General features: G+C 46.0%; 1 protein-coding gene across 10 annotated transcripts; it reads left to right on the top strand.

The window, feature by feature from the left end:
* The first annotated feature begins 6497 nt into the window (after window positions 1-6497).
* On the top strand, window positions 6498-9367 carry LOC311278878 (uncharacterized protein). 10 transcript variants are annotated; one of them, XM_084389972.1, is made up of 5 exons: window positions 6552-6859; window positions 7596-7727; window positions 7971-8108; window positions 8405-9054; window positions 9155-9367. In XM_084389972.1, the coding sequence occupies exons 1-5, from the start codon at window positions 6775-6777 to the stop codon at window positions 9155-9157; spliced, it is 1008 nt and encodes a 335-aa protein (XP_084246098.1). In that variant the 5' UTR covers window positions 6552-6774; the 3' UTR covers window positions 9158-9367. The 10 variants fall into 10 exon arrangements, with proteins under 10 accessions (XP_084246097.1, XP_084246098.1, XP_084246106.1 ...); XM_084389980.1 differs by having other exon boundaries at window positions 9122-9367; XM_084389979.1 differs by having other exon boundaries at window positions 8372-9054; window positions 9200-9367.

Here is a 9367-nt window from a genome sequence, read left to right as displayed (position 1 = left end):
CGGGCGAAAGTTTGTTGCAGACCTCTCCTAATCTCGTGCTGTGCTCTTCCCAGCCTTTGAGAGAGGTGGTCCTCCTCTTCAAGAAAAGACATGGTGGAGTTAGTTCCAAGCATTTGGTGTTGTTTTACCTGCTGTAATGCTTGGTTACTGTCTAAGCAAGCGGTGGTGGGGGACTTGAGAGAACTGAGCTGAAGCTTGCCGTTGACTCTTGTATGTGCAGGCCCGGGGAGAGTGGTTTGCTTTCTCTGTATAGCATTTAGCAGTCTGCGTTGTGCCCGCAGCACCCCCAGTCCAAATCCAGATCATGGCAGTCTTTTTGTGCATGTGAAGACGTCGTTGAACTCCTTTTTGCCAACACAATATTTTAGCCGAGTGGACCCTCTGCTGCGCACAACCACATTGATGGTTGGCCCCAGTGTTCTCTGCTGCTCACATCCAGAAAAGAAAATAGCATGTGACTAACTGGCAGGAGTAGTCGTGGCCGAGAGGTTAAGGAGATGGACTTGAAATCCATTGGGGTCTCCCCGTGCAGGGTTAGAACCCTGCTGACTACGTGGCTTTTTTTCACTTTGTCTGTTTTCGACAGAAATTGAGACATCCAGGAGCTTTGTACGAGTTGCTTTTTTCTCTAACACGGAAAATTGGGCAACCCACATCTCTTTTCAAGCATGACGCGAGCAGGTTTTTGTGTGGGTGAAGACGTCGTTGAACCCCTTTTTGCTGACACAATATGTTAGTTGAGTGCATCCTCTGCTGCTCACATCCACATTGATGGTTGGCCCCGGTGTCCTCTGCTGCTCACTTCCAGAAAGGAAAATAGCATTTGACTCCCTATCAAGTGTAGTCGTGGCCGAGAGGTTAAGGCGATGGACTTGAAATCCATTGGGGTCTCCCCGCGCAGGTTCGAACCCTGCCGACTACGTGGCTTTTTTTCACTTTGTCTGATTGCGACAGGAGTTGTGACATCCAGGATCTTTGTACGAGCTGCTAACATGGAAACTGGGCTCTTTTCAAGCCTGAAGTGGGCGTCGTTTCAAAAGGCCCAGATCATCTGTGATTTTGGCCATTCTATTCAGGCAGTGGAGCAATGGCTTTGGCATCCCCCGACAACTTCACGGCCTTCACGTTGGGCAGCTCAAGAGTCGCCGCATTATATTTTATGGAGAATCTTGGATATTAGTGTTTTGAAATGTTGCATTCGTTCTCTCTTAGAAAAGTCAAACAGAAACCTACTCATTATGTCCCAATTGCTCGTTTGTCGAAACCACCTTAGACTTAGCAACATGCCATGAAAAAAAACCTCCACTCTTTCAATGTCAGTGTTCCTAGCTTTGGCAGGAGCAGCCTATCTCTCTCATCCCTTTATAAATTGTGGTCTTCATCCTTTAATGCCACAAACTTTAAGCTGACAAAGCGTGAACACTTTAAGGAGAAAGTGCTGTTATATCCCTAGGGTGGCTGTACCTTTGCTAAAGCACGGCTGCTCAAATGGTAGAGCATCAGACTTTCAATCTGAGGGTCCAGGGTTCAAGTCCCTGCTCGGGCCAAGGTTTATTGCAGACCTCCCCTAATCTTAAATTAGCTTAAACCACATTGCTTAAAGTCCCTACTGTCTAAGCAAGCGGTGGTGGGGGACTTTGAGAGAACTGAGCTGAAGCTTGCCATTGACTCTGTATGTGCAGGCCCGGGGCAAGTGGTTTGCTTTCTCTGTATAGCATTTAGTACTCTGCGTTGTGCCCGCAGCATCCCCAGTCCAAATCCGGATCATGGCAGTCTTTTTGTGTAGGTGAAGACGTCGTTGAACTCCTTTTTGCCAACACAATATTTTCGCCATCCACATTGATAGTTGGCCGCGGTGTTCTCTGATGCTCAAATCCAGAAATGAAAATAGCATGTGACATGGAAGTAGTCGTGGCCGAGAGGTTAAGGCGATGGACTCGAAATCCATTGGGGTCTCCCCGCGCAGGTTCGAACCCTGCCGACTACGTGGCTCCTTGTCACTTTGTCTGTTTGCGACAGGAATTGTGACATCCAGGAGCTTTGTACTAGCTGCTTCTTTCTCTAAAACGGAAAATCTCTTTTCAAGCCTGAGGTGAGCAGGTTTTTGTGTAGGTAAAGACGTCGTTAGTTTATAAATAAATGGGGGACTTGAGAGAACTGAGCTGAAGCTTGCCGTTGACTCTTGTATGTGCAGGCCCGGGGCGAGTGGTTTGCTTTCTCTGTATAGCATTTAGTAGTCTGCGTTGTGCCCGCAGCACCCCCAGTCCAAATCCAGATCATGGCAGTCTTTTTGTGCATGTGAAGACGTCGTTGAACTCCTTTTTGCCAACACAATATTTTAGCCGAGTGGACCCTCTGCTGCGCACAACCACATTGATGGTTGGCCCCAGTGTTTTCTGCTGCTCACATCCAGAAAGGAAAATAGCATTTGACTCCCTATCAAGTGTAGTCGTGGCCGAGAGGTTAAGGCGATGGACTTGAAATCCATTGGGGTCTCCCCGCGCAGGTTCGAACCCTGCCGACTACGTGGCTTTTTTTCACTTTGTCTGATTGCGACAGGAGTTGTGACATCCAGGATCTTTGTACAAGCTGCTAACATGGAAACTGGGCTCTTTTCAAGCCTGAAGTGGGTGTCGTTTCAAAAGGCCCAGATCATCTGTGATTTTGGCCATTCTATTCAGGTTAGTCGGAGCAATGGCTTTGGCATCCCCCGACAACTTCACGGCCTTCACGTTGGGCAGCTCAAGAGTCACCGCATTATATTTTATGGAGAATCTTGGATATTAGTGTTTTGAAATGTTGCATTCGTTCTCTCTTAGAAAAGTCAAACAGAAACCTACTCATTATGTCCCAATTGCTCGTTTGTCGAAACCACATTAGACTTAGCAACATGCCATGAAAAAAAAACTCCACTCTTTCAATGTCAGTGTTCCTAGCTTTGGCAGGAGCAGCCTATCTCTCTCGTCCCTTTATAAATTGTGGTCTTCATCCTTTAATGCCACAAACTTTAAGCTGACAAAGCATGAACACTTTAAGGAGAAAGTGCTGTTATATCCCCAGGGTTGCTGTTCCCTGGCAAAAGCCCGGATAGCTCAGTCGGTAGAGCATCAGACTTTTAATCTGAGGGTCCAGGGTTCAAGTCCCTGTTCGGCCGAAAGTTTGTTGCAGACCTCTCCTAATCTCGTGCTGTGCTCTTCCCAGCCTTTGAGAGAGGTGGTCCTCCTCTTCAAGAAAAGACATGGTGGAGTTAGTTCCAAGCATTTGGTGTTGTTTTACCTGCTGTAATGCTTGGTTACTGTCTAAGCAAGCGGTGGTGGGGGACTTGAGAGAACTGAGCTGAAGCTTGCCGTTGACTCTTGTATGTGCAGGCCCGGGGAGAGTGGTTTGCTTTCTCTGTATAGCATTTAGTACTCTGCGTTGTGCCCGCAGCATCCCCAGTCCAAATCTGGATCATGGCAGTCTTTTTGTGTAGGTGAAGACGTCGTTGAACTCCTTTTTGCCAACACAATATTTTCGCCATCCGCATTGATAGTTGGCCCTGGTGTTCTCTGATGCTCAAATCCAGAAATGAAAATAGCATGTGACATGGAAGTAGTTGTGGCCGAGAGGTTAAGGCGATGGACTCGAAATCCATTGGGGTCTCCCCGCGCAGGTTCAAACCCTGCCGACTACGTGGCTCCTTGTCACTTTGTCTGTTTGCGACAGGAATTGTGACATCCAGGAGCTTTGTACTAGCTGCTTCTATCTCTAAAACGGAAAATCTCTTTTCAAGCCTGAGGTGAGCAGGTTTTTGTGTAGGTAAAGACGTCGTTAGTTTATAAATAAATGGGGGACTTGAGAGAACTGAGCTGAAGCTTGCCGTTGACTCTTGTATGTGCAGGCCCGGGGCGAGTGGTTTGCTTTCTCTGTATAGCATTTAGTAGTCTGCGTTGTGCCCGCAGCACCCCCAGTCCAAATCCAGATCATGGCAGTCTTTTTGTGCATGTGAAGACGTCGTTGAACTCCTTTTTGCCAACACAATATTTTAGCCGAGTGGACCCTCTGCTGCGGCACAACCACATTGATGGTTGGCCCCAGTGTTCTCTGCTGCTCACATCCAGAAAAGAAAATAGCATGTGACTAACTGGCAGGAGTAGTCGTGGCCGAGAGGTTAAGGAGATGGACTTGAAATCCATTGGGGTCTCCCCGTGCAGGGTTAGAACCCTGCTGACTACGTGGCTTTTTTTCACTTTGTCTGTTTTCGACAGAAATTGAGACATCCAGGAGCTTTGTACGAGCTGCTTTTTTCTCTAACACGGAAAATTGGGCAACCCACATCTCTTTTCAAGCATGACGCGAGCAGGTTTTTGTGTGGGTGAAGACGTCGTTGAACCCCTTTTTGCTGACACAATATGTTAGCTGAGTGCATCCTCTACTGCTCACATCCACATTGATGGTTGGCCCCGGTGTCCTCTGCTGCTCACTTCCAGAAAGGAAAATAGCATTTGACTCCCTATCAAGTGTAGTCGTGGCCGAGAGGTTAAGGCGATGGACTTGAAATCCATTGGGGTCTCCCCGCGCAGATTCGAACCCTGCCGTCTACGTGGCTTTTTTTCACTTTGTCTGATTGCGACAGGAGTTGTGACATCCAGGATCTTTGTACGAGCTGCTAACATGGAAACTGGGCTCTTTTCAAGCCTGAAGTGGGCGTCGTTTCAAAAGGCCCAGATCATCTGTGATTTTGGCCATTCTATTCAGGTTAGTCGGAGCAATGGCTTTGGCATCCCCCGACAACTTCACGACCTTCACGTTGGGCAGCTCATATATATTATATTTTATGGAGAATCTTGGATATTAGTGTTTTGAAATGTTGCATTCATTCTCTCTTAGAAAAGTCAAACAGAAACCTACTCATTATGTCCCAATTGCTCCTTTGTCGAAACCACCTTAGACTTAGCAACATGCCATGAAAAAAAACCTTCACTCTTTCAATGTCAGTGTTCCTAGCTTTGGCAGGAGCAGCCTATCTCTCTCGTCCCTTTATAAATTGTGGTCTTCATCCTTTAATGCCACAAACTTTAAGCTGACAAAGCGTGAACACTTTAAGGAGAAAGTGCTGTTATATCCCTAGGGTGGCTGTACCTTAGCTAAAGCCTGGCTAGCTCAAATGGTAGAGCATCAGACTTTTAATCTGAGGGTGCAGGGTTCAAGTCCCTGTTCGGGCCAAGGTTTACAGTTGTGCAGACCTCCCCTAATCTTAAATTAGCTTAAACCACATTGCTTAAAGTCCCTACTGTCTAAGCAAGCGGTGGTGGGGGACTTTGAGAGAACTGAGCTGAAGCTTGCCATTGACTCTGTATGTGCAGGCCCGGGGCAAGTGGAAAGATTGCTTTCTCTGTATAGCATTCATTACTCTGCGTTGTGCCCGCAGCATCCCCAGTCCAAATCCGGATCATGGCAGTCTTTTCGTGTAGGTGAAGACGTCGTTGAACTCCTTTTTGCCAACACAATATTTTCGCCATCCACATTGATAGTTGGCCCCGGTGTTCTCTGATGCTCAAATCCAGAAATGAAAATCGCACGTTACACGGAAGTAGTCGTGGCCGAGAGGTTAAGGCGATGGACTCGAAATCCATTGGGGCCTCCCCGCGCAGATTTGAACCCTGCCGACTACTTGGCTCCCTGTCACTTTGTCTGATTGTGACATCCAGGAGCTTTGTACGTGCTGCTTCTTTCTCTAAAACGGAAAATCTCTTTTCAAACCTGAGGTGAGCAGGTTTTTGTGTAGGTAAAGACGTCGTTAGTTTATAAATAAGTGTTTTGGCACACCTGTCCGAGTGGCGCTACAAATTCTTCTAAAATCCGATTTGATTTCGGGCATGTTAAATTAGCGTTCGACAAACGCGAACAAACTTTTATTCATGTACACTCACAATAACAATTAAATGTTGTGCTTTTGTAAAATAAAGAAAACAAACAGGGTGCACTTTCTGCCGTCTCGGTCTCCGTCACAGAAATGAACCAAAACTCTATAGGCTACTTGCCTCGGTCACAATAAGAAAAATGTCTATAGAAAGCTTGAGTGAACAAATATTATCTGATTATGCAATCCATATGAAACCATCCAATATTAAATTGGCTATGATATAACCATGGCTGTGTATTCCCCTATATTCACTACAGTGGCTGGAAACATTGTTTTCATTCATAATTACTTGCATGGATTCACATCGCAAATCAATCAACAATTGAAAGATTCAGATTCAAATTCTAGACATGCCCCTGTGTCTCTTGATGTTCAATGCAGATTTATGCCAGTCTCCAGTAGAGATCCATTTCCTGGAGAGTTTAGGTGTAGGAGTTTAGTCATAATTACAACTTGTAACTTGTGGTAGAACTCCGACTTGTACCACGTGATCGCTGTACCACCTGACCACTGCAGATTCATTTGTCGTTGATAGTGTTGCCATAAAAACAATCAATCATCTCCTAATTACGACATCCAACCCTAATCAAACACACCTGAACAAGCTAATCAAGGTCTTCAAGATTAGGCTATATTAGAAAGCTACAGGCAAGTGATTTTCATTAGGGTTGGAGTTACCCAGACCCCCAATTGGATCTTTAAAAACGCATTTTCAAAAAGTGTTTTAAACTCCTTTGATAGCGTTTGTTGTGGGACTCCGCTGATATTTTGATGCAGCAACAGGGGGTTTTTCTTTGTAGTTTTATTGTAGACTCACTAATTCAGTGCATCTTCCAGCAGAGCTGATTTTGAGATTGCAGGCTGAGAGGATGACAGCTCAAGTGTACTGCTCATTTAGTGCTGTTTTATTGTGTCTGTCTGCTTGTTTAAGCACAACAGATGCTGGAGTCCTAGGTGAGAAGTTCTTTTAGCTTCATTATGCAGCCAGAAGAAGTGCATAAATAAAGTGCCTTACAAAATTGGATTTCAGACACATCTGCTTACAAAAATACAGTATAGCCGTCAAGTTGAAGTTCATCTTTGTATGTTGGTTTAGTTTTAATAATAAGCAAAGTATAAATATGCAAACTGTCATATGTTTATGCATTTTTCATTGTACAAGTAAAACCCATATAATCGCTAATAGGCATTTGTTTACTGTAAAACAAGAACATTAGTGTAATATGGCTACAAAATTGTTACCGGACAGTATCAATCCTGAGTTTCAACTTTTCATCAAGAAATGCATGAGCCTACAATATAACATGGCGGGGCTAATTATAACCGATAACTCTGCATTTTACATATATAGTGGGTTTCTATATTCGTTTTGTTTTCTGTTGAGTAGCTTATTAAAATGCTTAAAAGGAAATGAGGGTGGTCATGGGGATGGCATCATTTTTGAAGATGTACACCAGTAAATTTGTATACAACATAATAACTGATGTCCATGCTTTCTACAGTGGGGTAGGTTGTAACTGCACTTTGAAACCGATTGATGCAGTTTAGAGAAAAATGGTAGATTTCTAAGCTACTTGAATTGAAGCAGATAAATGTGTGAATATTATGAAGTTTGAGACTCATTGCAAAACCCCTGACTTGGAAATGCTGAAGCAAACTATTACAGCACCTCTTGAATCCTCTTCTGTAGTGTCTGGTCATTGTCCGGCGATGCTGACGGTCGTGCCCTCCCGACGAGGATGCACTTCTGATAGAGACTGCTCTGGAGGACACAAATGCTGTCAATTTCCCTGTGGGGCCGTGTGTGTGCCGCCTGTTTTCAGTGAGTTTTAATTATTTATTCATGCTATACGTCTTCCAGAAAAAAACCCTGAATTTTTTCACTCAGGAATTGCTAGTAAGTTTCACAAATTGCAAAGAAACCGCAAGTAACGCATTGAACTAAATGTGAAACTATGAAGTAGATGGACTGAATTTTCCGGTAAATCCTTCTACGATTTTTCATAGTGTATGAGACCTTCAGTATTCAGTGATGTGGTTTCTCTGTCATGTGTCTCTATAACAGCAAAGGCAGGGGAGTGTCCAAGCACAAATTCTGGAGCAGGAATGTGTGCAGAGTTGTGTTACTATGACAGTGACTGTCCGAACAATGAGAAATGCTGCAGCAATGGATGTGGACATCAGTGTATGGATCCATTTGCAGGTATTTGTTATTATATTAGTGTTTGAGTCCGCTTCCTCATTTCAGTTTCTTGTTTTATAATTAATCGTTCTCAATTTAAAAAGTATTCAGCCAATAGCACGGTTTAAAGCACAGGATGGCTTTACAAAATTAATTCATATGATTCATTAATACGATCATGATTAATAATTAGGAGTAAAAGTTGGTATTTGGTTTTTGTGATGTATCTGAGAATGAATGCCTCTAATCGGACTGACTGAAGTTGACTATCTGTATCCATCCAGTGAAGCCTGCAGCCGAACCGCCGAAGCCTCCAGGAAAGCCTGCAGCCGAACCTCCAAAGCCTCCAGGAAAGCCTGCAGCCGAACCTCCAAAGCCTCCAGTGAAGCCTGCAGCCGAACCTCCAAAACCTCCAGTGAAGCCTGCAGCCGAACCTCCAAAACCTCCAGGAAAGCCTGCAGCCGAACCTCCAAAGCCTCCAGTGAAGCCTGCAGCCGAACCTCCAAAGCCTCCAGGAAAGCCTGCAGCTGAACCTCCGAAGCCTCCAGTGAAGCCTTCCGCTGAACTACCTGAGCCGGAGCCTTCTACAGAAGAGCCGGAGCTGTCTAACGAACTCCCGGAGCCTTCTACAGAACTGCCGGAACCTTCTGCTGAACTGCCTGAGCCTTCTACCGAACCTCCGGTGCCTTCAGACGAACTGCCAGTGACGCCTGCAGCCGAACCTCCAAAGCCTCCAGTGACGCCTGCAGCCGAACCTCCAAAGCCTCCAGTGAAGCCTGCAGCCGAACCTCCAAAGCCTCCAGCAAAGCCTGCAGCCGAACCTCCAAAGCCTCCAGGAAAGCCTGCGGCCGAACCGCCCAAGCCTCCAGTGAAGCCTGCGGCCGAACCGCCCAAGCCTCCAGTGAAGCCTGCAGCCGAACCGCCCAAGCCTCCAGTGAAGCCTGCAGCCGAACCGCCCAAGCCTCCAGTGAAGCCTGCGGCCGAACCCCCGAAGCCTCCAGTGAAGCCTGTGGCCGAACCGCCCAAGCCTCCAGTGAAGCCTGCAGCCGAACCGCCCAAGCCTCCAGTGAAGCCTGCAGCCGAACCGCCCAAGCCTCCAGTGAAGCCTCCAGTGAAGCCTGCAGCCGAACCGCCCAAGCCTCCTTACCCTTATGGCTAATGTCCTGGCCATAATTAATGTGGCTATGCATGCAGTTACTGTAACTGTGCTGTTTTAACCATTGGCTGTATGGTGTGTTTTCCCTGTTTATCACCAAATAAATCTCACACTTGTAAGACCA

Source organism: Rutilus rutilus, assembly GCF_951802725.1.
Source record: "Rutilus rutilus genome assembly, chromosome: 19".
Classification (NCBI taxonomy): Eukaryota; Metazoa; Chordata; class Actinopteri; order Cypriniformes; family Leuciscidae; genus Rutilus; species Rutilus rutilus.
The sequence above is the reverse complement of the archived record's forward strand: the minus strand, read 5'-3'. Positions and strand labels throughout refer to the sequence as shown.